The sequence below is a fragment of the Ranitomeya imitator genome, chromosome 4, assembly GCF_032444005.1.
Source record: "Ranitomeya imitator isolate aRanImi1 chromosome 4, aRanImi1.pri, whole genome shotgun sequence".
NCBI classification, from domain to species: domain Eukaryota; kingdom Metazoa; phylum Chordata; class Amphibia; order Anura; family Dendrobatidae; genus Ranitomeya; species Ranitomeya imitator.
The window spans coordinates 630,094,159-630,120,690 of record NC_091285.1 but is presented as its reverse complement, the minus strand read 5'-3'; the positions used below and the strand labels follow the sequence as shown (position 1 = coordinate 630,120,690).

The following is a 26,532-nucleotide window of genomic DNA, read 5'->3' as shown; positions in this document are numbered from 1 at the left end:
GACTTTCAGTTGTTCATTTTCATAGATCTTTTATTTATTACTTTTGTCAGATTCAAGTTATTTCCGTGACCATTGTGGGTTTTTCTGTCATTAAACGAGGGGCACCAACAATTTTCACCACGTGTGTACATAGGAGTGCAGGGGTCAGTTGAGCAATTCCACCCCTTAGTTTTTGCTACCAGCAGGGGGTCTCATCAACTAGTACCCCAACGTTCAACACAGCTATTCGGCTTCTGTCTCGTGTATGAAAACTGTAAAAAATGCAAACTGTCCTTGGCACACGTATTAATCCATGAAAACTCAGCTTTCACTTTTCCGCATCAGTTACCGAAATTTAAGAGTTGCTCTGATTGGATTCCATTGGTGACGCGGACTGCTTTCGTTTTACACAGTTTTGATAAATGAGGCCATTGTAATGTCTGCGCAACTACTTAGGTGCAGACCGATAACAATAATCTCAGTAATAATGGCTGGAATACAGCACAGGAGCAGGATACCTAATATATTTAAGAAACAAAATGGCAACAGTTCAGCTCAGTTAGGAAGCTTAAAGGGGTTGTCTACTACTAGGACAACCCCTTCTCAATCCCTTTGTTTGCCCCTTGTAATGCCTTAGAACTTGCACTCACTTCCAGTGGCGGCGCCGTTCCAGCAGTGTCGGCACTGGCTCTCATTACATTGTTACGTTACGCAATGCCTGGGGTCAGGCCTGGAATCAGCACCCGGCGTACCCGGGCAAGTGCCGGGGCCCTTGCGAGACAGGGGGGCCCATTCAGGACCAGCGTTAGGGGCAGGCTGCCCACATGCAGCCCCTGAGGCAGGCATCTGCGGCCCAAGGTGCACGCTAGAAGAGAGGAGGCGGCACGGAGCTCTGGGACTTTCGCAGCTGCTGGATAGCTGCCCACAATGCGTCGCCATGGATACGCAGAGTGACTTCCGACCGTCCAGTGGCCGGAGAATGAGCCGCGCGTCGTCAAACAGGAAGTGTGCAGCACCTGCCACCTGGAGCAAAGGATTGCGGGGGGATGCAGAGCCTGGCTGGGAGGACAAGGTATGGGCTCTTATATACTGCGTGGGCTGTGTTATATACTACATGGGCTGTGCTGTATACTACTGTGTGGGCTGTGCTGTATACTACTGTGTGGGCAGTGCTATATACTACTGTGCGGGCTGCGCTTTATACTACATGGCTGTTCTATAAACTATGTGGGCCGTGCTATATACTATGTGGCTGTGCTATATACTATATGGGCTATTATATAATACGTGGGCTGTGCTATATACTACGTGGCTGTGCTATATACTACATGGGCTGTGTTTAATACTACATGGCTGTGTTTATATGCGATCAAGAATCGTGGTATGTGTTAAAGGGGGGGCCCACTGAGACTCTTTCGCCCAAGGCCCTCAAAAACCTGGAACCGGCCCTGCCCGGGGTCAATTAGCAGCCATTTCACTCTCTCCACCTTTGGACAAATCACTTAGATCTGGAGATATTCTGCTCTTTCACTTCCTTCAGATGTCTGTGATACCTTTGAAGGCGGGGAGAGTGAAGCCAGTGCTGATTGGCAGCAGGGATTGCGTGACATCACAATGTAATGAGAGCTGTCAAGAATGTGCCGCATCCTGCTGAGATCTTTGTGGTATCTGGGATCAAAAGGTCACAGTGATTTGCGGATTGCAGGTCCTCTTTGGAGCATATTCTGCTCCCCGAATAAATTGAGTGGGGCAGATTGATTTTCACTTGGTGTGGAAGGGGTTAAGAGTTCCTTTTTGAACCTGTTGGGATTCCATATGTCTCTAATCTCAGCTGCTGCGTCTTACTGCCACTCCCTTCCATTATTTAAACTCATTTCTTGCTCTCTCCTGTGCAGGTTATAGGTTTTCTATGCTGACCTCCTTGGAGAAGTTGTTCTAGTCTAAGCTGTGGAGTTCCATTTGTTGCTTGATTTCTCCATTTGTTTCATTACCTTAGTAGTGAGACTAGTGTCTTGCTGTCGTACTCAGTAGTTGGGGCCAGCCAGGGCCTAGGCATGTGATCATGTATAGGGGTCTTTAGGTTTTGCTCACATTTGCATTGGAGGTTCTAATTTTTCTGGTAAAATGACAGGCACCGTAACAGAAACTCTGTTGGCTCTTATTATAGTCAATTGTTCCCTTCGGGTGCAAATTCTGTCTGTCATGTAACAGATCGGCCCACTGGATGAATTCTGTTTTTCTGGAATAGAAAAATGAAATTCCGAAGGCAGATGTGAACAGAAACTAATACAAATATTTCGTGAATTGCTCCCTATATCAGCAGGAATGACCAGACTTTAGATAGTTGTACCCCTGATGCTACCCTGCAAAATAGAGGGCCCACTTCTTCAGAGGTGTTAATTGTGTCTAAAAAAAAAAGCCTACTGGCAGCCCGGAGTACTATAGTTTATGGAGTCTGTGATTGCCATATTGTAAGTGAAATGGGAAGAAAGCAAGTGAAATAGGTAGGTAGGAGAGACATACCTGATAAGCCCGGATGAGGGACTGCACAGCAAGGTGGTCTTCCACTAGCTTGTCTACATTTGGCTGTGCCTGCACCAGTGACTGTGCCTGGGAGAATGTAGACAGGCTGCTACCCAGGGGTGGGGGGCTCTGGTAAGCTGTTCCGGGGGCTGCTCCGGCATTGGCATTTCGGAAGAAAATGTCCCACGACTGCAGAAAAAAAATCTCACATTAACTTGCTAGTCATTAGATGTGTTATATGTACATTACTACAGCCATAAATCATACAAGGAAAATAAATGAGAATTGTAAAAAAAAAAAAAAAAAAAGTCTCTGTCAAGACAATGGGATTGTGGTGAACACCATGCACCATAGCACGCGTTCCTGATAAACGGGAGCTCCTCGTGGCCCATTCAATGTATATTTTCCACATCTTTGTAGATTGACCAAAGCACCAGTCATGTTCTCACCACATGATAAAATGGGGGCAGATGCCCTGGAATGGACGTCCTCTTCCAGGGGCCCCATACACCAGGCCGCTTCAACAGATGTTATGCCCTTGGGTCAACTCTATTAGGAAGTTACTTAGATTTCTGCAATAACTGAAAGACAACCAATAAAGGCCACCAACTCATACACTAGTGGTTACTCAGAACTCGGGAGACTCCGGAATACTGACATTTACCTAGATATGTGGATATACCACCCTTACCCCCACAATATCAACATCTCAGTTGACCAGACACTGAAAGTCTGTCAGCTGAATGATGGCTTCCCCCGACTCCCCGATACAGAGGAACACTTGGCTTACAAAGAGCTCCTGTGTTCTTTTGTCAAACAAAATCATTAAGCAACTGCATTATTTTCAGAGAGAACAAAAGGATTGTTCAATTCATTTCAACAAACCATATCGTTATCCTCCCTGGCATCGCCTATCTAGGGAGGGTTGGAAGGCCCCCATACACATTAGACTATTGGCCAATCCCACCAACGTTTTTAGGTTTGGTCGGACTTTAGTCTAATGTGTCTGAGGGCCTTAATCTGGCCATACAGTGCCTAGAAGTAGTATTCAACCCCCTGCAGATTTAGCAGGTTTACACATTTGGAATTAACTTGGCATTGTGACATTTGGACTGTAGATCAGCCTGGACGTGTGAAATGCACTGCAGCAAAAAAGAATGTTATTTCTTTGTTTATTTTTTTTTTAAATTGTGAAAAGTCTTTTCAGAGGGTCATTTATTATTCAACCCCTCAACCCACCAGAATTCTGTTTGGTTCCCCTAAAGTATTAAGAAGTCGTTCAGGCACAAAGAACAATGAGCTTCACATGTTTGGATTAATTATCTCTTTTTCCAGCCTTTTCTGACTATTTAAGACCCTCCCCAAACTTGTGAACAGCACTCATACATGGTCAACATGGGAAAGACAAAGGAGCATTCCAAGGCCATCAGAGACAAGATCGTGGAGGGTCACAAGGCTGGCAAGGGGTACAAAACCCTTTCCAAGGAGTTGGGCCTACCTGTCTCCACTGTTGGGAGCATTATCCGGAAGTGGAAGGCTTATGGAACTACTGTTAGCCTTCCACGGCCTGGACAGCCTTTGAAAGTTTCCTCCCATGCCGGGGCCAGGCTTGTCCGAAGAGTCAAAGCTAACCCAAGGACAACAAGGAAGGAGCTCCGGGAAGATCTCATGGCAGTGGGGACATTGGTTTCAGTCAATACCATATGTAACGTACTCCACCGCAATGGTCTCTGTTCCAGACGAGCCCGTAAGGTACCTTTACTTTCAAAGCGTCATGTCAAGGCTCGTCTACAGTTTGCTCATGATCACTTGGAGGACTCTGAGACTGACTGGTTCAAGGTTCTCTGGTCTGATGAGACCAAGATCAAGATCTTTGGTGCCAACCACACACATGACGTTTGGAGACTGGATGGCACTGCATACGACCCCAAGAATACCATCACTACACTCAAGCATGGTGGTGGCAGCATCATGCTGTGGGGCTGTTTCTCAGCCAAGGGGCCTGGCCATCTGGTCCGCATCCATGGGAAGATGGATAGCACGGCCTACCTGGAGATTTTGGCCAAGAACCTCCGCTCCTCCATCAAGGATCTTAAGATGGGTCGTCATTTCATCTTCCAACAAGACAACGACCCAAAGCACACAGCCAAGAAAACCAAGGCCTGGTTCAAGAGGCAAAAAAATCAAGGTGTTGCAGTGGCCTAGTCAGTCTCCTGACCTTAACCCAATTGAAAACTTGTGGAAGGAGCTCAAGATTAAAGTCCAGATGAGACACCCAAAGAATCTAGATAACTTGGAGAAGATCTGCATGGAGGAGTGGGCCAAGATAACTCCAGAGACCTGTGCCGGCCTGATCAGGTCTTATAAAAGACGATTATTAGCTGTAATTGCAAACAAAGGTTATTCCACAAAATATTAAACCTAGGGGTTGAATAATAATTGACCCCCACTTTTATGTTTAAAATTTATAAAAATTTAACTGAGCAACAAAACTTTTTGGTTTGTAAGATTTATGCATCCGTTAATAAATCCTGCTCTTGTTTGAAGTTTGAAGGCTCTAACTTATTTGCATCTTATTAAACCTGCTAAATCTGCAGGGGGTTGAATACTACTTGTAGGCACTGTACATATTAGTTAGCTGTTGACTGATCGGTTTTGGCAGAATGCTACCTATTTCAACTTCCCCATACAATGCTCAGCTGACCGTTCCCGTGTTGTATATACTGTATGATAGATGCTGCTGGAACAATCTGGATCGAGCGATTGAATTATAGGTCGCCGATTGTGGGGAGGCCTCTGTACATATTAGACTGTTGGCTGATCATGCCAAAATTGTGGGTTTGGCCAACTTTTACCTAATGAGTAAGGTTGCATTTAGATAGCAGTCGTACAGGTGTCTATCCCTGAAACCCCCATACAAATACATGATAGTTCATGTGCTCTCTATGGGAAGAGGAGTTAAGCAGATACATAAAAAAAAAAATTGGGTGTTGAAACTCAACATTCCGGTGGTAGTCCTCCTAGTACTCGTAAGGACAGCTAAGCCAGACTGACTGATAACTGGTTTCCGACAAATTGTTTTCTGTAAATTCAGCAAAAAGAGAACTCGAGACATTCCCCAACACAGGACTTTGTCTGCAGGCAAAACTGTCAGCAAAATACTATTTCCTGCAGTTTGGGAACAAAATGTCCTAGTGTAAGTATGAGGTAACCTCCCCAGAGAGAGGAGGTTAAAGGAAAGGCGAAGGCAAAATACCAGCAAGTCCAAAACAACTTCTACTATGGACAATCTGAAATACGCATGCATTGCCTCCAGCTATCCTAGGTCAAAGCGCTCCAAAGGGTCCCTCTATTTCCATAATATACTTTTATATGAGAATGGTCAAATAATATAGAGCCGCGAAGATGTAGAGAAGTCAGTGAGCAGCTTCCATGCAGCCTGTCAGCAGAATCAAGAACCTCAAACTAAAGAACTGCTTTAAAGGGGTTTTAAACTTTCAAGAAAATTGACTCAAAACACTGTAAAATACCCAAAACAAGAACCACAGACCTTTTTTTGGGTCCAGTAACTGCTCCCGGCTGCTGCTTCGGTCTTTAGTGTATTGGCTGCAGCGGTGATGTCACGATGACAGTACGCATCACCGCTGTAGCTAATCACTGAGCTCAGCGGCTGTGCCAAGGCAGAAGATCAGTGACTGGCTAAAGTGGTGATGCCTATGTGATTTCTCTGCTGCAGGCAAACCACAGGCGACTGGAACAGTGTCGGGGAGCTATCGCTGGGCCTAGCAATGGTGAGTACCTGCTGTGCTATTTTAGGTATTGCACAGCGTTTCCTGAAAGTGGGCAACCCCTTTAAGGATCCCACTGTTGAACCTCAACAATGATTATGGCAATTCCCCCATGTTGCAGGTCTGCAGTGTGAGGACCCATCAAAAAGCTAATAATGGAAGGGTTTAGAGGGCCTTTGCTATAACTGGACCTGTCACGTTCACGGTTTCCAGCTCAGGCTGTGGACATTACTGGGAAGGTGAGTGGCTCCGTGCCCTCCTCCACACCGCGGACTGGTGCCGTAGCTGCCTCCCAGAACATGCACTATGCCTGTAACTTGGAGCAGAATAGTGCATGGGTGCAGGTTATTTTTTTGCTCATGGGCCCTAGAAGGTCCGGGAGCTACCAGCGCACTCTTCTGAATGAGGCCTAAACCTCGGCATGCAGCAATACAATGACAATACTAATCAGGGCTGTGGAGTCGGAGCCCATTCTGGTGGAGTCAGAGTCAAAGTTGTTGTCATGGAAATTGAGGAGTCGGAGGTTTGACTTACCGACTCCACAGCCCTGATTACTAATAGTCCATAAATATAACCAAACGCAAGAGCCGGAGACACGACATGAACGGCCTCTTGTCCCCACCCTCGCTTGCTGACACTATTTTAAGAATCTTTGTAGTTACAAGACAGGGGGGAGGTAGAACCTGGATGAGGCAGACATACTGACAATGTAATTACAAGCCAGTCTGATCAGCAGCCATCGCTCCTAGGGATAAACTGCAAGACTAAATGCAGAGTCTATGGAGAACAGTATCCTGCAGTAGATGGCCACTGCCCCGGGCTGGGCCTAGGAAGCAGCAGCACCTTCACCGGTATCGTGGAACTAGTCAGTGTTTGTGAAAGGGGACACTAGGCCTCATTCATCAAAACTTTATAAAAGCAAACCTGTCTTTGTTGCCCATAGCAACCAATCAGCGCTCAGCTTCCATTTTTTAAACTGCTCTTTAAGAATGAAAGCGGAGCTCTGATAGGTTGCTATGGGCAACAAAGACAGGTTTGATTAATAAGACCTACTAAGCCTCCAGCAAAGTAGAGTAAATTCTACCATTAGAATCGCTTTAGTCCCTTATTAACTGATCCAGAACACCCAGATTACCAAAAGATGCTATAGAATTGCTACATGATTTAATTGACTCCTAAAGCTGCGGACCCATTAATAAGAATGGATGTATTTAGGAATCTGTTAAAATCAGGGATCTGAGAATGATATTCGGGAGACTAGGAGCATGTCCTATTCTGATGTGATGTTGAGGACCCGAATCAGCAATTACTTAATGGGTTCATGGCTGCTGCCTTCACTCATTTCTGGGAAAAGCTGAGACACAAAAAAAAAAAAAAGCCGCTATGTCATCGAGCGTTATACATGCACCCCTGTATAATTTTATTAGTTTAACTTGCTGTGACAGATCATCGAGCAACTATAAGAGTTAAAATGGTTATACTAGACAGGGAATGGTTAGCTCTGCCCCAGGGGATACTGAGAAAGTTGTTATTGTGTCTGGGACATCCAAGTGTAAGGTGTTTGCTAGAGAGTCTCCTGTCAGACTGAAATCAGACAGGCTGTATAGACCAGTTCTTCTTGGGAAGCCATTGCTGTAATCATAGAAGCAGTCAGGACAGCCAGGAGCATCTTTATTACCTTAAGATAGAAGTGAGAGAGCTACATCACCGGACTCATCCCCCTCCCCCCCACATCACTACATGAGAAAGGTACAGTTCTCCTTATGACAGTGTGTGTGTGTGTGTGTGTGTGTGTGTGTGTGTGTGTGTGTGTGTGTGTGTGTGTGTGTGTGTGTGTGTGAAGAGAAGTGATTCTGTGTGATGAAAAGAAGCTTGACTAAAACCCATGTGATTAACTCCAGCTCAGAACTGCATCATAGCTGTGTGACAGTAAACCATTATCTCCTCTCTACTGTGAAGAATTATAATTAATGGTCACCCCGAGTTAGATTTTCCCAGGATTCCAAAAATAATTAATGTTTCCTTTGTATTGCCTTCATATACTGAGTGGTATACATGTAACACTGCTTATATAGTACCATTAATTTCCACACCACTTTCAAACATTCATGGCTGTCCTCATTGGGGCTCACAATCTAAATCCCCTATCAGTAGGTCATTGGAGTGTGGGATGAAACTCCTAAAAACACAGGGGGATCATACAAACTGCTTGCAGATGTTTTCATTGGTGGGATTAGAGTCCAGGACACCAGAGCAGCAAGACTACAATGATGACCACTGAGCCACCGTGCTGCCCTATTATTAGGTAGATTTCACCATTCAGGAGTTTGGTAAATTATATCCCATATAAAAAAATAATTATTAAGGCTCCGTTCACACCTACAGTGGAGGCTCCACAGCAGATTATGTCATATTTTACAAGTCAACAGGGTCATAGGCAGAAATATTTTCTCCCCAAAACGAGTGTGGGAGCATTCACACTGGCCAATAGTTGTTTCTGATAAAAATCAGTCTTTGTAAAGACCCTGACGATTACCCGGCGAATGATCAATTTGCTTAGTCAGGTGAAATGATTTTCGAGCTTGCTTAAAAATTCTATTTCTCGGCAGCACAGTGTCCTGTGTAAACATGTGATGCCGAGAACGATACTAGCCTATAATTCCTAATGGCAGCCAGCCTGAATGAGTCTCAGTACTTCACCAGTACCGACAGGCCTCAGTGTAAGTCAATCTGGTCCACTGGGTGCCCGTTCGTTACGCCAGTTACGGCACGTTTCCACCACTGTGTTGGGATTTCTGTTATAAACCACGACGCAGATGTGCACAGAGCCCAAGGCTGCATTCACATGTCCCTGTGTCACGATACATGATTCCCTTTCCTGGGGCGGCACGGTGGCTCAGTGGTTAGCACAGCAGCCTTGCAGCGCTGGAGTCCTGGGTTCAAACCCCACCAAGGACAACATCTGCAAAGAGTTTGTATGTTCTCTCCGTGTTTGCGTGGGTTTCCTCCGGGTACTCCGGTTTCCTCCCACATTCCAAAGACATACTGACAGGGAATTTAGATTGTGAGCCCCAACGGGGACAGCAATGATAATGTGTGCAAAATGTAAAGCGCTGCGGAATATGTTAGCGCTATATAAAAATAAAGATTATTATTATTATTTCCTTTCTATTAACCTGAATTTTTAGCAGATGATCATTTTGAAGCTGGTTTTTCTGACCAAGGCAGCCATCATTACATAAAACCAAGTGGCTTTTCACCATGGAAAGTCCACTGATCTGAGATAATCATAGCTATAATCCATGATAGCAGTTAAGAGGGAGTATCTGGTGAACACTAATAAAACGGCAAATCATAACAAAAGTGAAACAGAGAACATCCATACGTAACGAGATCTAAGCCCTTCAAAGAAGGAGTTAACCTTGGAAACTGCATGCAAAAGTAGCTAGAGGAGGGCGTAAATCAGAACAAATGTTATAGTAAAAAGAAGAAGGGTTAATATGCCTGCATGCTAATCAACTGACTCAACCCCTTTTTCCAAGAGGCTTTCCCTTTTCGAGCTGGCCTCTCGCCCGTCTGGATGACGTGCTATTTATTCCAGCAAGAACTGGCCTGCAGGGTAACAGGGTGACTTTTAGACTATGAAGGCACAGGGCCTGCACCAACAATGGCAGTAATGCTTGGCACGGAACACAGCCTAAACACAAAGCCAAGATCCTGGCACCTCCTCACTTAGGAAAGGACTTATGGATTTAAAAACGCAGGTTTTTCCTTCAGAAGCCAAGGAAATCTGGATGGCGTTGGTCATAGCCGCCGCTGTGGTAGCCATATTGTCCATCGTCCAGATTTCCTAGACCTAAATATAGCTGAAGACAACTTTTTAGTGACCAAATGTGTTTTTTTCCCTTTAGCATTTGGAGTTAATTGAAGGTCACAGCACAGGGTCCTTCATGTTCCTTCATACAGGCATTGGGCACATGACTCGGCCCTTACCATGACCGGACGTTGGCACCTCTTATTGTGACCTCCATTTAAAGCAAAAAAAAAAAACTCTTAAGGCCCATAAAGATGAACTGATTCATTGCAATGCTCATTCGACAATCATTGGATTTTTCGATTAATCAACCAACAAAGAAAACACATGTTGGTCGGGGGCTGGAGCATTCATGCTGTAGTAAACATAATTCTCGGCAGCACATCGCCTATTTCCTTGAAGATCTTCTATGTGCGCAGGACGATCATGCTAACAAGTGTTCTGTGAGCACAGATTTCTGGAAGGCCAGCATTATCAGGCTATTAAAACGACTGACGATCGGCTTGTAGATATCGAATCTGCGGTCATTTAATAGTAAGGGTACATGGCACTTCACTACAACCGATCCCTTCAGCCTTTGGACTTATTAGATCATTCAGGAATGACGCTGGTTTAGTGGACTCTGGTAATCTCTTGGTCAAGAGCATGCAGGTGCAAATGAGGTCAGAAGTAACGGCTGTCAAGAGAATGTAAGCCCCCCCGCTCAGACAGCAGAAATATAGCGGGGGTCCCATGTCCACATAGGCCTGGCACATTCATTAATGTTATGAATATTAGGGGTCAAGTGGAGGTCAGGTTATTTACTGTCATTGTATGTAAAAGCAGTCAGATCTGGTTCTGACTGGCTTTTTGCCCGCCTAAAATTTTGATGGATGATTGGTTGTCAATCAGTTGCTGGGCAGGATTTGTTGTTATATATACCTGAGCGCCGGCGTTGGATACTCAGTTCGCCGGCGCTTGAAGAAAAGAAGAGCCCGCCCTCCCTCCCTTTATGTTATCATTTCACTTGTCGTTTGGTTTCATTTGTGGGTAAAAATCACTCAACTTTGGGTGGATTTGGTTTCTGGAAGTTTATGGACATTTGGACTTATGAACTTATGGATATTATTTACTGGTTATTTATTTAATTAATTGGATTTTGTAACCCAAAATAAAACCTCACGGCCATTTTATTCCAACCATTAAAGGTGTCTTGTGGTTATTATAGTTATAGGCCTTATGGGGACATGAACTGTTGTGGCTGTTTGCTAACCCTTCTATATCAGAACCCATCACTATCTGGTTGGAAACGTCGATTTTGGCCGGTTTTGACCATCGCTGACAAATACTGATGGGAACAGAACATTTGTTATAACTATTCTATCCACATACCGCATCATGAAAATCGGCAGCACATTCCCCATTTTCATGGGGCGATAACGATGATGACCCAACCAACAAGAGTTTTGCTCATTTGTCTCGTGTTCGCCTACAATTTAATGGGACCAATAATCGGGAATGAGGGCTCTTATGACTGTCGTCTCTCCTAAATGCACCCTGAGGTGAATGGCCAATTTTAATACTCTTCCTTGCTGTCACAGAAAGCTGGACAGAATTGGAGGGTGACATGTACAGCTTCATCCCTCCCACAACGTGAAGTCACGTTCCATATCACCAGTCCCTGCGTTCAACCCTCTCACCTGAGAGAATACAGGAGATGTTCCTGAACGATAACGCCTATCTATGACCATATATCGCAGCAAGGACGAGTAACCTTGAGTGCGTGATCAGCAATTCACTTGCACCTCACGGCCATAACCTTGTCACCTACACATGTGCCAACACATTATATGGTGACAAAGGTAGAAAAAAAACAATAACCTATAGGGTGATGTGTTCAGTTACCCAAAACAAGGTCACCAGCCTCACTACATGAGGTGTAATGGCTGCCAAATTTATGATCCACCAGCTGCACTTATATAGCAGATCTGCGGTATTGAAGATTCATAAAGCGATCTATGACAGCCGTTTGCGCATCCACGTACATAGTAAAGCCTGTATGGCAGCACATAGATCCTCTACGTCTCTATTACAGACCCTATTCTGCCCTCGATCCAACGCTCCTAAGGTAGAATACCTCCAAGATGTAACATTGCTCCACTCCCATCTTAAGGCCTCCTTCACACATCCGTATAAAACAAGTATGTGAAAAATCGGTGCCGGTGTGATTGATCCTTTCCATCAGTGTGTCATCCGTTTTTACCATCAGTGTGTTATTAGTGATTTTCACGGAAGGATAAAGAAATAAATTACAAAGCTTCTCCTATACTTGAACAGAACACGGACTGTATAATGACGCCATCCGTGTGCTTTACATGTTTTTCATGAACCCATACTCTTGTATTGACCCTTCTCATCCGTGCACCGTGTTTTGCACGGACACACGGTCGATGTAGAAACTCGGACATGTTAATGGCACTGTAGATTATAAGGGGTACGTATGGCATTCATGGAAAAAAACGGATACCACACATACTGGAAAAACGAACATGTAAGGGAAGCCTAAGGTCGGGTTCAGACAGGTGTATTCCACGGTCCGAATACTAATCGCGGGTCTCCCAACCCAAACATACAGCCTCATATGTGTCTATGAAGCTGTAAATATGGGTCAGGTGACCCGCGAATAGTCCGGGCATTGCGGTCTGTAGACGGATGGTGAAATACGCCACTCTGAACCCGGCCTAAAGGTACCTTCACACTGAGCAACTTTAGAACGATAACGATAGCGATCCGTGACGTTGCAGCGTCCTGGATAGCGATATCATTGTGTTTGACACGCAGCAGCGATCAGGATCCTGCTGTGACATCGCTGGTCGGAGCTAGAAGGCCAGGACTTTATTTCGTCGCTGGATCACCCGCTGACATCGCTGAATCGGCGTGTGTGACGCCGATTCAGCGATGTGTTCACTTGTAACCAGGGTAAACATCGGGTTACTAAGCGCAGGGCCGCGCTTAGTAACCCGATATTTACCCTGATTACCATTGTAAATGTAAAAAAAAACCAAAACACTACATACTTACATTCCGGTGTCTGTCGCGTCCCCCGGCGTCAGCTTCCCTGCACTGTGTCAGCGCCGGCTGGCCGTAAAGCAGAGCATAGCGGTGACGTCACCGCTCTGCTTTACGGCCGGCACTTACACAGTGCAGGGAAGCTGACGCTGTGGGACGCGACAGACACCGGAATGTAAGCATGTAGTGTTTTTTGTTTTTTTTACATTTACAATGGTAGCCAGGGTAAACATCGGGTTACTAAGCGCGGCACTGCGCTTAATAACCCGATTTTTACCCTGGTTAATCGGGGACTTCGGCATCGTTGGTCGCTGGAGAGCTGTCTGTGTGACAGCTCTCCAGCGACCACACAACGACGCTGCAGCGATCAGCATCGTTGTCTATATCGCTGCAGCGTCGCTTAATGTGACGGTACCTTTAGAGATCATTCACGAGGTGTTGAAAACATCATCTGAATCTTAACTGTTTTACTCTGGTTTTTCAGCAATCAGCACATGGTTTTGTTTTTTTTTTTTACATATAAAGCACATAAAATAAATAGGTTTCACTTTCACCTGTTAAAAAACACCAATTACCACTGACTGTGGAAAATCAACAAGCGTTTTTTTTTCCCCTGTGCAGTTTGGATGCAGTTTTCTACTCCACCTCAACCTCTTTTTATGACACTATATAGTTGCATAGTTTTAGTACGGTTAAAAAAAAAAAAGACATGCCCTTCTAGGGCAACAGACACGGGAAAGGATAAAGGGAAAACCAAAAGTTAATTTAACAGAACCAATCAGCTTCGCAGGAACATGTGTACCCCGATTATCAGTGTGTGTATGCTGGCAATCATCCTACTACGAGACAAGACACTATTTCTTAAGGTACCTTCACACACAACGATTTCGTTAACGATATCATTGCAACGTCACGCTTTTTGTGACGTAGCAACGATCCCGCTAACGATCTCGTTATATGTGACAGCGACCAACGATCAGGCCCCTGCTGGGAGATCGTTGGTCGCTGGAGAATGATCAGGACTTTTTTTTGGTCGCTGATCACCCGCTGTCATCGCTGGATCGGAGTGTGTGACGCCGATCCAGCGATGTGTTCACTTGTAACCAGGGTAAATATTGGGTTACTAAGCGCAGGGCCGCGCTTAGTAACCCGATATTTACCCTGGCTACCATTGTAAATGTAAAAAAAAAAAAAAAAAAAACACTACATACTCACATTCCGATGTCTGTCACGTCCCCCGCCGTCAGCTTCCCTGCACTAACTAACTGTCAGCGCCGGCCGTAAAGCAGAGCACAGCGGTGACATCACCGCTGTGCTCTGCTTTACGGCCGGCGCTGACACAGTCAGTGCGGGAAGCTGACGCCGGGGGACGTGACATACATCGGAATGTAAGTATGTACTGTTGTTTTTTTTTTTTACTTTTACAGTGGTAACCAGGGTAAATATCGGGTTTCTAAGCGCGGCCCTGCGCTTAGTAACCCGATGTTTACCCTGGTTACCCGGGGACTTCGGCATCGTTGGTCGCTGGAGAGAGCTGTCTGTGTGACAGCTCCCCAGCGACCACACAACGACTTACCAACGATCACGGCCAGGTCGTATCACTGGTTGTGATCGTTGGTAAGTCGTTTAGTGTAACGGTACCTTTAGGCTATGTGCATGCGTTGCAGATTTCCTGCAGATCCGCAGCGTTTTTTCCGAGCAGAAACGCTGCAGATCTGCAAGTGATTTACAGTACAATGGAAAAAAAAATGCTGTGCTAATGGTGCAGAATATTCCACATGGAAAACGCAGCGGATTAAAAGAAGGAGCATGTCACTTCTTTGAGTGGATCTGCAGCGTTTCTGTACCCATTCCATTATAGAAATCCGCAGGGGTAAAAAAGCATGAAATCCACACAGAATTCGCACCAAAACGCGCAGATTATGACCTGCGTTTTCTTCCAAGAGATGCAGAATCCACACAGAAAATTCCACAGGCAAATCCACAACATGTGCACGACCCTTAGGGTGTTTATGCCAGCATAAAAATTATTGTTATCGGCAGCACATCTCCACACGCACACAAGGAACATGCGGCAGATGGCATGATGGGGTATGGGGACAGAACGCTTATTTAATCAATCTGTTCTCATTGTCTCATACTTTACTTACATGGTAAGTGGTTGCTTGATGAGGGCTAAAGGCCCCTTCACATTAAGCGACGCTGCAGCGATACCGACAACGATCCGGATCGCTGCAGCGTCGCTGTTTGGTCGCTGGAGAGCTGTCACACAGGTAAGTATGTAGTGTTTGTTTTTTTTTACTTTTACGCTGGTAACCAGGGTAAACATCGGGTTACTAAGCGCGGCCCTGCGCTTAGTAACCCGATGTTTACCCTGGTTACCAGTGAAGACATCGCTGGATCGGTGTCACACACGCCGATCCAGCGACGAAATAAAGTTCTGGACTTTGTTCAGCGACCAACGATCTCCCAGCAGGGGCCTGATCGTTGGTCGCTGTCACACAGAACGATTTCCTTAACGATATCGTTGCTACGTCGTTAACGATATCGTTATGTGTGAAGGTACCTTAAGGCTGTGTGCACACGTTGCGTTTTTTTCGCGGTTTTTCCCGGTAAAAACGCTACAAAACCGCAAAAAAACGCATACAATAAGCATCCCATCATTTAGAATGAATTCCGCATGTTTTGTGCACATGATGCGGTTTTTTCCGCGAAAAAAAACACATCTCGGTAAAAACCGCAGTATGTTCATTAATTTTGCGGTTTTTTTTTTCGGATTTCCCACTACAAAATGCATTGGGAAGTGTCCGGAAAAAAACGCGGCAAAAACGCATGCGGTTTTCTTGCGGAAAATGTCCGGTTTTTCTCAGGAATTTTCTGCGAGAAATCCTGAACGTGTGCACATAGCCTAAAGGTACCGTCACACTAAACGATATCGCTAGCGATCCGTGACGTTGCAGCGTCCTGGCTAGCAATATCGTTCAGTTTGACACACAGGAGCGATCAGAATCCTGCTGTGATGTCGTTGGTCGCTGCAGAAAGTCCAGCACTTTATTTCGTCGCTGGACTTCCTGCTGACATCGCTGAATCGGCGTGTGTGACGTCGATTCAGCGATGTCTTCGCTGGTAACCAGGGTAAACATCGGGTTACTAAGCGCAGGGCTGCGCTTAGTAACCCGATGTTTACCCTGGTTACCAGCGTAAAAGTAAAAAAAAAAAAAAAAACACTACATACTTACCTTCCGCTGTCTGTCCCTCGGCGCTCTGCTTCTCTGCCCTGTGTAAGCACAGCGGCCGGAAAGCAGAGCGGTGACGTCACCGCTGTGCTTTCCGGCCGCTGTGCTTACACAGGGCAGAGAAGCAGAGCGCCGAGGGACAGACAGCGGAAGGTAAGTATGTAGTGTTTTTTTTTTTTTTATTTAACTTTTACGCTGGTAACCAGGGTAAACATCGGGTTACTAAGCGCGGCCCTGCGCTTAGTAACCAGATGTTTACCCTGGTTACCGGCATCGTTGGTCGCTGGAGAGCGGTCTGTGTGACAGCTCTCCAGCGACCAAACAGCGACGCTGCAGCGATCCGGATCGTTGTCGGTATCGCTGCAGCGTCGCTTAGTGTGACGGTACCTTTAGAATAATGAGAGTTGACTTGACTCTAAGCAAGATAAGGAATCTGTAAGGATTGAATATAGGAATTTTTAACTGCATTACAGACAATCCTTCTTAGGAACGTTTTGGTTAAATTGTGTGTACCCATACAAGTGACTTCTTCAGATGGGAACCTACACTAACAGACTTCCCTCTCCTGGGCTTTGGCCTATAATTCTAAAGGAGGTTGTACAAGCTTTCCACATGACTGTAGATTTGTGAATCCTCACAGCGTGCACACCTCACACTGTCAGGATTCTCCAGGACTGGGAGCGAGCGGTCATGTGACCTGGGTATTTCCAGACACAAACTAGACGTATCCAGGCTCCTTTAAATACACTTGCATTCAGAGACGCTGCGCATGTCTAGTCGGCACGTGCCTGCATGTATGCAAATTGGTCATTTGCAGTCAGGAACCTGCCCACTCCAGGAGAATCCTGACAGCATGCACGCTGCGCGCTGTGAAGGTTTATAAGTCTGCAGTCGCATAGCGTGACTTGACCCCCAAGTCGTGACCACCCTATTAAAGGTCAGGTAGAATCCAGCTTAGGACATGCTGAAGGAGTGCTCAGCCAACTATGGTGGCAGTCACTTATCTCCAAATGTACGATGCAAAAAAATAAAACCAACAAGCACCTCCTGGCAAAGTTAAATAAATGTACAATACAGTGACAGCAACTTGTACATCTATTTCAATTTGCTAGGAGGTGTTTGTGAAAATGTTTGAGGCTTTTTAGTTTGGTAAGGAGGGGGGGATTATTAATTAAGCGATAGCTAATACATTTTGGAGGCTGGGGAGAGACAAAGAGACACTGAGCAACCAGCACAATGTACAGAGATGGTCAGATGCTGTGATAAGAGATACATATCCACCTGAGTCTTGGTGGGACATGCACCCACCATTCATGATGTTACAAATGCTCTTTCTATAGTGGCGCGATCAATAAAAGTCTTAGGGTATGTTCCAACAATGAGTGTATGCAGTTGATTTTCCGTTGCAGATTTAATCTGGAAAAAATCCACTGCATATATCATTGTGAATGAGAAAATCTGCTGTAAATGGATTGGCGCTGTGGATTGGAAATCTACTGTGTGTCAGGTAATGCGGACATTACCCTTTTCAATAGAAATCCAAAATTGTACAACATATTGGCACCAAGAAAATCCTCAGCAGTATTTATCGCTGCGACGTGTTCCTGTATTCTTGCCCATAAATATTACAAATCAAAAAAAGGTTAAAGAAGCACTCCGACAAAACACTGTCGAAATGTACATGTAGTGTAAGTGCAGTAATATACTCACTTATTGCCATCGTTTCCAGTTTCCAGCACTACTCCGATCCTCTTCTCACTCATGTGAGAGCAATTCCAACTTGGGGTCTATATGTGAGCCGGAAGTCATATTTACAACCTCGCTCTGACACTCCATAAACTTACATCGTAAAAGTCACTTCCAGCTCATACATAGACCTGAAGATCATCCGGCAAGTTGGAATAGACATCATGGGGCACAGAAGAGGACCGGAGCAGCGCTGGAAACTGGTGAAGACGGCGATCAGTGAGTAGATTACCGCACTTACACTACATTACATATACATTCGCACAGATCTAGGCAATAAAGAGCTTTATGTGACTGCTTCTTTAACCATTATACAAACAAAAAGTTTTACAACTTTCTAAATTACTTGACTTCGCCACATCTTATGATTCAAGAGGTTTCTATAGCAGCACAATTCTCACTACGCCGGAGCATGTAGCCTCTGATTATAAATGTCACTGACGGCACTCAAAGATGTTGCGAGGAATTAATACACAAATTAAATTAGAAAGCTGTTGGAAAACATAATTAAAAACATCATCTATATATCACCAGTAGGTTGGTTAGGGTCATTCTTCCTATGTCTGTTAAGGTGTTATCCTAGTGTGTTCGACGTGCTTGAAAAATAATGTTTGAGCCTCCGCTCCTGCATGTCTCCCTGCTGTTCGACAGCCACACGACACATGCAGGAGCGGAGACTCAAACATTATTTTTCTCATATTCACTCGGTTAGCTCCTGAACATGCTTGGATAACACCTTATCCCAGCACGTTCGCTCATCACTAGTGCTCATGCATACATGTGCAGAGTCAACTAAAGCTGATGATTTTGGTCAAGGACTGGATATTCAATATATGTAAGGGGGCCTCCAGACTCTACACTGATGAATGATATTGTGTGGGGAAAAAAGGTGGCGATGGTTAACAGCAATTGGAGGTACATGGTCTCCTTTAGTTTCTGGTGTTGCATCATGAACCACACGCCATGAAGAGGAGGGAGATTGGGCACATTAGGTAGTATTTCATGCAGAAAATCCCTTTACTTTCTATCTAATGAACAGAACCACAGGAAACCCATCCCCCGAGCATAGTATAAAGCCAAAAATTATTCATCCACGAAGAATCTGCTGCAGTGGCTCCTATAAAACCAGCAATTACATCTATAATTAGGGTTAGGGTGCAGTAAGGGTTGCTTCCCCTGCCCTAATTGCTCATTATAGTTGGCCAACCATCACGTCAGAAATTACCTAAATGTGGATCACAAACTTGGTGCCTAGTGAATATACCTGCAGAAATGAGGACACACCATAGATGTCCAGCTGACATGCACAGTCTACGTCGAGGGTCAGCAACCTACAACTGTAAAACTACAACTCCCAGCAGTGCACATTGTAGTTTTGGCTACTGTAGGGAAGTTTACGCTCATGAGGTACAAGTCTACAGTTTAGATGGGTCTGCCATACAACCAATTTGTAAAAATTGTATACTGCAAAGCGTGTCTTTTGCAACGTGTAAGAAAATGCTCCGCTTTCCCAAACAGTTAACTAAACAGTGATAGGACACCCACAGGCCAGACGGGACCAATAGAACATGTTTTCAACCGTCGTCTGGTGGAAAGAGGTTATGGAAACATTAAAGGGAACCTGTCACCTGAATTTGGCAGGACTGGTTTTGGGTCATATGGGCGGAGTTTTCGGGTGTTTGATTCACCCTTTCCTTACCCACTGGCTGCATGCTGGCTGCAATATTGGATTGAAGTTAATTCTCTGTCCTTCATAGTACATGCCTGCACAAGGCAAGATTGCTTTGCGCAGGCGTGTACTATGGAGGACAGAGAATGAACTTCAATCCAATATTGCAGCCAGCATGCAGCCAGTGGGTAAGGAAAGGGTGAATCAAACACCTGAAAACTCCGCCCATATGACCCAAAACCAGTCCCGCCAAATTCAGGTGACAGAGTCCCTTTAAAGCATTCACCGGGAGCTTTCTGGACAGTGTGCACTTAGCCCTAGTGATCTGAACAGGGATTTGGCGTAAACATCTACAACAGAAGAAGGTTGATGGTCCCAAGGAGACATCCTTATTGTCACCACAGAGACACACAAACACAGGTACATTACTGAAACGCGTCACATCTCCTAGGGGCCGAAGGTTATGATCTGTGATTTCCACCCTCGAAGTGCGATCCTCTTACGTAAGCTCTTAAAGATGCAAGGAGTGAGAATATTGTAGGGATATTCCATATTCCATGTAGATATCAGGCCACGACCTCCCATCAGTGCAGAAAATACATTCTCCTCCTCCTGCGTCTTACTGCCGGTGACTCCTCGTGAATATTCCCAATCAGAACAAGATGGGTGCCGTCCGCTTATTGCAGCCCTGGGACCATCCTTACCTTGTGGACACTCTTAGGGTTCTCCAGCCACGCATAGTACATTTCCTCCACATAATTAGAACTAGTCCCACTAAGAAAAGGCTCTGCGGCCACAGGTGTACTAAGGCACCTGATAGGCTGAAACGTCCTTCGGGCCACAGGCTGACTGTGTTTTAGTGACCGGACAGTCTGAGAGGCCGTCAAAGGCCTTAGTTTAGCAGCACAAGTCCTTAAGCTATGCATGGTTGTGTCCTTGGGGGAGACCGATTACCAGAACCTGAGAGAAAAGGAAAAAGAGGAGAACATTAATGCGTCCACTCACTGTACAACAACGGATTATACAAGCACAAGTGTGAATGACATTACCAAAGGAGGTTATCCCGGGGCACGGCTATATCTGTGCTCGCCAACAGTGCGCACAGCACTTTATACAAAGCAGTGAAACAATGCGGCTGCAGTGGTCACAAAGCAGGACGTACTAGATGGGTTATGGAAAAAATTTGCTAAAATCTGCCGGGGACCATCTAGTACTGGATGAAACTGCAAATCTTCAGCACTGGCTACACTTTACCCAAAGTGAGGAGTGGAAATGAGCTACACACATAACATGGCAAGGTCTTCTATACAAGGTGCCGAATGTCAGAGGAGAAGATGCACAACATCTCCCTCACCTTCTGTATCCTCACCTATCCCTTGTAGATTGTGAGCCTTCGCGGGCAGGGTCCTCTCTCCTCTTGTACCAGTTATGTTCAAGATTAGTGTACCTGTTTTTATTATGTATACCCCTCCTCACATGTAAAGCGCCATGGAATAAATGCCGCTATAATAATAAATAATAATAATAATAATAATAATAATATGAAAGGATCTGTCTCACAAGGACACGTTCCAGGAGCCGTGCAGCCAACGCACCATGAAATTCAACGCTGGTGGTAAATTTTGTCAGATACCGTTGGTTCCTGGAGTGATAAAACCCGGCTTCTAAAGATCGCAATACTGACAGGAATGTTACCGTAAGGCTTTGCTTCAACATTTTGAGGGAACATCTGGAACTTGGCTCCTAAAATGTATTAGTATCTGTCAGCCAAAACCTGCAGAACATCAAGGATTGGCCGTACTTCTCCGCCTAAGTTAAACAGTGTCTTGGTGTGAATCAGAGGTGAGAATGCCCACAGGGCAGTGGAAGAGCTGATCTTATATAACAGAGGAACATGATCCCCTTTTCAATGTGTAGTCTTCGTGAGGCAGCCAAGAACGCAGAGTACCCATTCTATCTCAAGACTGTAAAAGTATACCGGGCTGCAGTCACGAGAACCAGCCTAGCGAAGCACCGAAACCGAGCAAACACCGTCCACAGAGATCACCATTTCCCTAGATACAAAAGAACGAAACGGCAGCTCTGAATGTCAAGAAGCCAGCAGCTTTACAAGAGATGGTTTTTCAATGAGGCAATTGCATAAGTCATTCCCTCATAGTCATCTATTATTTTGACACTTTACAAGTCCCAGCATTCAGCAGCTTGCATTGGATTGTGCTTAGGACTCGGTCACACCGCCGTACTGAGGCAGTACATTATGGTCTGTGGTATGGCTGTAGGAATGGAATCCTAAGGATTGGGGTCAACTTGATGATCTCTGGAGATCCAACCACTGGGGTACCGATCTTGAGAACTGGACCCTGAAGAAGAGCCACAGAAATGCACAACCTCCGCTCTATTCATTCTCTATGGGTCTGCACAAGCTGAGTAATCATACAACTGGTCTACTGTGTCACATGAGGCACTTCAGAGCCCAGTTCTCAGGATCGGTAGGGAGTCCCCAGGGGTCATATCCCCAGCAATCGGGACAGTATACCCTATCTCAAGGCATAAATGACTGTCCGTTCAGCACAGAAGACCCGCGGTCAGACCGACAACTGCAACTAACACAGACCATAAAATACCGCAATGATATGGTTGTGTGAATCAACGCTATTAGTTTTACTGCAACTTATCCAAGTTCGATTTAGTAGCATTGATGTTTAGTTCTTTTTGGTCGTAAAACCCTAAGAGAAGTACACACCTTGAAGCAAAGAAAAGGCAATGCCTTATGGATCACCCAGACCCCATATTATTATTTTTTGGCATGTCTAATGATAGTACGACAGTATGGAGGTTACATGAGTCTGCGCCAGTTAAGTGAGGGACTCGATATTCCCAGCAGATCCATTATAATAGTGGTTTATTAAGAAATTATTAGGGATTGCGTCGATCAATAGCTGCTCATAATGCACTATGAGGACATATCCAGAAATGAGGGCGGCAGTGAGGTACGGGGCGACAGTGCAGATATCCTCTGCTCTGCAGATTTAGGAACATAAGAGTGGAATTAAGTTGGCAAATGTTAGCAGACGGCTCAATCCGCAGTAATTTCCTGCATGAATGCCTAGAAGACGTATCTGACCCGCTCAGCCGGCCTCAGCCCCCACATCAATCAGTGTAAGGAATAGCTGTTCTCTGAAAGGTACAGGGAAACTAACAATTCCAGCATGATGTGATACCCTGATAACGCCCCACACCTCACTATAAGGACTGATGTGCTGCAGAGAGTCTGCACTACACCATGTGCTGATGAATCTGTCACTATGTCAGAAGATTCCCTCCGGCTGCATTCACACATTGCGACCACGGGAAGGGTTTTTTAAAGCACAACAGTAAACATGGAACTTTGTTGGGCGCTATTTCAAAAATTGCAGCAAACGGTGCATTTCTGTACAGCGGCTGCAACATGTGAACACAGCCTTAAACAGCTACAGGCTGAACCATCACTCCAATCTTCCAAATAGTCTGATTTTCCTCAAAAACAAATGACCCAAGATGTTGTCAGTGAGTTCCTTGGGTTATGACAGTTATAAGAAAGCGCCAACTTAATCCATAGGGTTAATACTAAAAGCACAAGATATCCCCTATAAATGGGATGACTTTTTGATCGTTAGGGGGCCAAACGTTAGGACCCAAGAATGTGGCTCTGGATCCCAGGCTCTGCCTTGAGTAGAGGAGACTCTTACGCTCGACCTCCGCTCCACCGGCTGTCTATGGTACGGCAGACCTCCGCTTCACCGGCTGTCTATGGTACGGCAAACCTCCGCTTCACCGGCTGTCTATGGTACGGCAGACCTCCGCTTCACCGGCTGTCTATGGTACGGCAAACCTCCGCTTCACCGGCTGTCTATGGTACGGCAGACCTCCGCTCCACCCGCTGTCTATGGTACAGCAAACCTCCGCTTCACCGGCTGTCTATGGTACGGCAGACCTCCGCTCCACCGACTGTCTATGGTACGGCAGAACTCCGCTCCACCGACTGTCTATGGTACGGCAGACCTCCGCAACACAGGTTGTCTATGGTACGGCAGACCTCCGCTCCACCGACTGTCTATGGTACGGCAGACCTCCGTTCCACCAGCTGTCTATGGTACAGCAGACCTCCGCTCCACCGACTGTCTATGGTACAGCAGACCTCCGCTCCACCAGCTGTCTATGGTACGGCAGACTTCCGATCCACCGACTGTCTATGGTATGGCAGACCTCCGCAACACAGGTTGTCTATGGTACGGCAGACCTCCGCTCCACCGACTGTCTATGGTACGGCAGACCTCCGCTCCACCGACTGTCTATGGTACGGAGGACCACCGCTCCACCGACTGTCTATGGTACGGCAAACCTCCGTTCCACCGACTTTCTATGTATGACAGACCTCCGCTTCACCGACTGTCCATGGCACGGCAGACCTCCGCTCCACAGACTGTCTATGGTACAGCAGGAAATAGCCAAGCTCTGTACTCCGCTTTCTTCAGCAGCTTAATAGACAATAGCGGAATCTGTCACACAAAGGTTGACCTTTGAAAAAACAGTATATATGCAATATGTACTTTCTCCAGTATACTGTTATATATACTATTCAGATGGAGACCAAATGAACACTCTATTAGCCACTGTCTGAGCAATGGCTCTATAAGGACAGGTCTGGTGCACATGCCAAGTGAGTTTCTGGCATATGTGATAAATGTATGCACAAACCATGACATGATTGGAGCCTTAGAAGGCTCGTCATCACCTAATCACAGGACAGGTGATAACTTGTTGATCGGAGGGTGTCCAACCGCTGGGACACGCAGCAACTGGCAAAACGGGACAGATGTATTGATTAGAAAGAAGCTTCAGTACACAAGCTCGACAGCAGTATCATTCATTCCCTAGGGGGCTGCCGAGCGCTGCGCTCCACTTCTCCGGCAACCCCACAGACCATGAATGAAGCTGTGGTTGGGGATCCGATCTGCCACCCCCAACGGGGATCAAAGTGCCCTGTTGTGCAGATTGGTGCGGGCCCCAGCAGTCGGACCGCCACCAGTCAGTAAGGCATCACCTATACTAAGTGACAGCTTGTTTACCTTGGACGACCCCGATAATTCAGCCGATTCATCCTTCACCACAAGCACGCAGGCTCAGCTGTTTGATGGCTAGAGGGGGACATGCCACTGCACTCCTGACAGCAGCTCGTTGCCCAAGGCCACAAAGCATCAGGCATGTGGAAAGTCAACATTCTTGACCCACCCGTCTGTCCAAAAGTCATCTGTGTATGACAGCAGCTTCCAGACAGGAAACTACACGGAATTTATGGCAAATTTTCCCCGGCCCCCTGGGACTTCAGTGTGTGACTGTAGGCCCAAGTCAGTGGTCTGGACAATACCCTCGTGTACCGGTAAGGCTACATTCACATTTGCGTTCTGCCGGGCTAACTTGGGGGCGCATGGACATGCGTTTTGCGATGCATGCGTTTTTTTTTGCCGCAAGCGTTAGGGAGCAGAGGACGCAGCAAGATGCTTTTTTTGTGTGTCGCAAAACTATGCGTTTTAGCGTGCGTTTTTGTTTGCGTTGTGCGTTGCGTCGCTGACGCAACATCGCACAACGCAAATGTGAACGTAGCCTAAGTAGTGATGAGCGCTCCTCCAGTTTGCCTGGCTATGCACCGAGTATCGCGGGTGCTCGAGTGACATGTTCAAGCCCCCGCGGCTGATAAGACAGCCACAAGACATGTGGAATTAACCGTGTTTGTCAGGTAATCCCCGCATGCTTTGTGGCTAACAGCTGCAAAACATCTCGAGCACCAGCCATACTCGGTGCATACCCGAGAAATAAGAACCTACGCTCATCATGAACGTGGAGTAACCAGTCACTTCATTTCCATGACTTCCTCCAGATCAGGTCTAGCCACATCTTTATCATTTATATTCCTTCTGTGCTTCTTGCATCCTCCGACTTGTCTTAAAAACAAACCAATTAGGAACATTCCTGGGTCATCACTCACAATGTTCTTCTCCTATGCGAGATGCATGTTTCACCATCATGGGCATTAATCAAGAAATATAAGTGACCATCAAAATGATCACCCAGCTTTCCTACACTCCTGAATGAGAATCACTATGAGGGTATAGCTAGCCAAAATGGCTGTACTGCATGTCATTTGTTTCAGGGCTCATACTGGTTGTCCTCAAGTAAAATCAAGTAAAAAATATATATTTATATTTTTAAACCAATAAAGAAAATTATAAGAGTGGTGTGGCAGGGTTACAGCAATAATGGCCTGGGAATGATGAGATATTACCATCTTCAAGATCCTATCCCAATATGTAGTGGGTGTGAGAATATTGGAAAATACCTCCAATTAGAAATGTGGTATAGTTCTTCTGATTAGCAATGTCGCTTACCCCATGTGCAGGGCTTGCAGTAGATTAGGTATCCCCGGTTACATCCACTAACAACTAACTGTCACTATATGAGTGGTTGTAACCATGGATACCTAAGCTACTGCAATGCCCTGTACATGGTGTAAGTGACATAGCTAATCAGAATTACTGTACTACATGTATAATTGGGGGCATTTGCTATTATTATAATCACACCTACTACATATTGGGATAGGATATTGGAGATGGGAATACCTTTTTAAGGCCCCCATGTATGTTAAAGCTGTCTGAACCAGTCGATTTTGGCAGGGCCAGACAACGTGTA

At 45.7% G+C, this 26,532-nt stretch overlaps 1 protein-coding gene across 2 annotated transcripts in view; it reads right to left on the bottom strand.

Moving 5' to 3' along the window:
* The window catches only part of OGDH (oxoglutarate dehydrogenase), a 100,989-nt gene that overhangs the window by 58,562 nt on the left and 15,895 nt on the right, over positions 1-26,532 (bottom strand). For both annotated transcript variants that reach the window (XM_069766705.1, XM_069766706.1), the window contains exons 2-3: positions 20,508-20,763; positions 2,503-2,691 (exon numbers count right to left, since the gene is read on the bottom strand). In XM_069766705.1, the coding sequence (XP_069622806.1) occupies positions 2,503-2,691; positions 20,508-20,729 (411 nt within the window). In that variant the 5' untranslated portion in view covers positions 20,730-20,763. The remainder of the gene's footprint in view (positions 1-2,502; positions 2,692-20,507; positions 20,764-26,532) is intronic.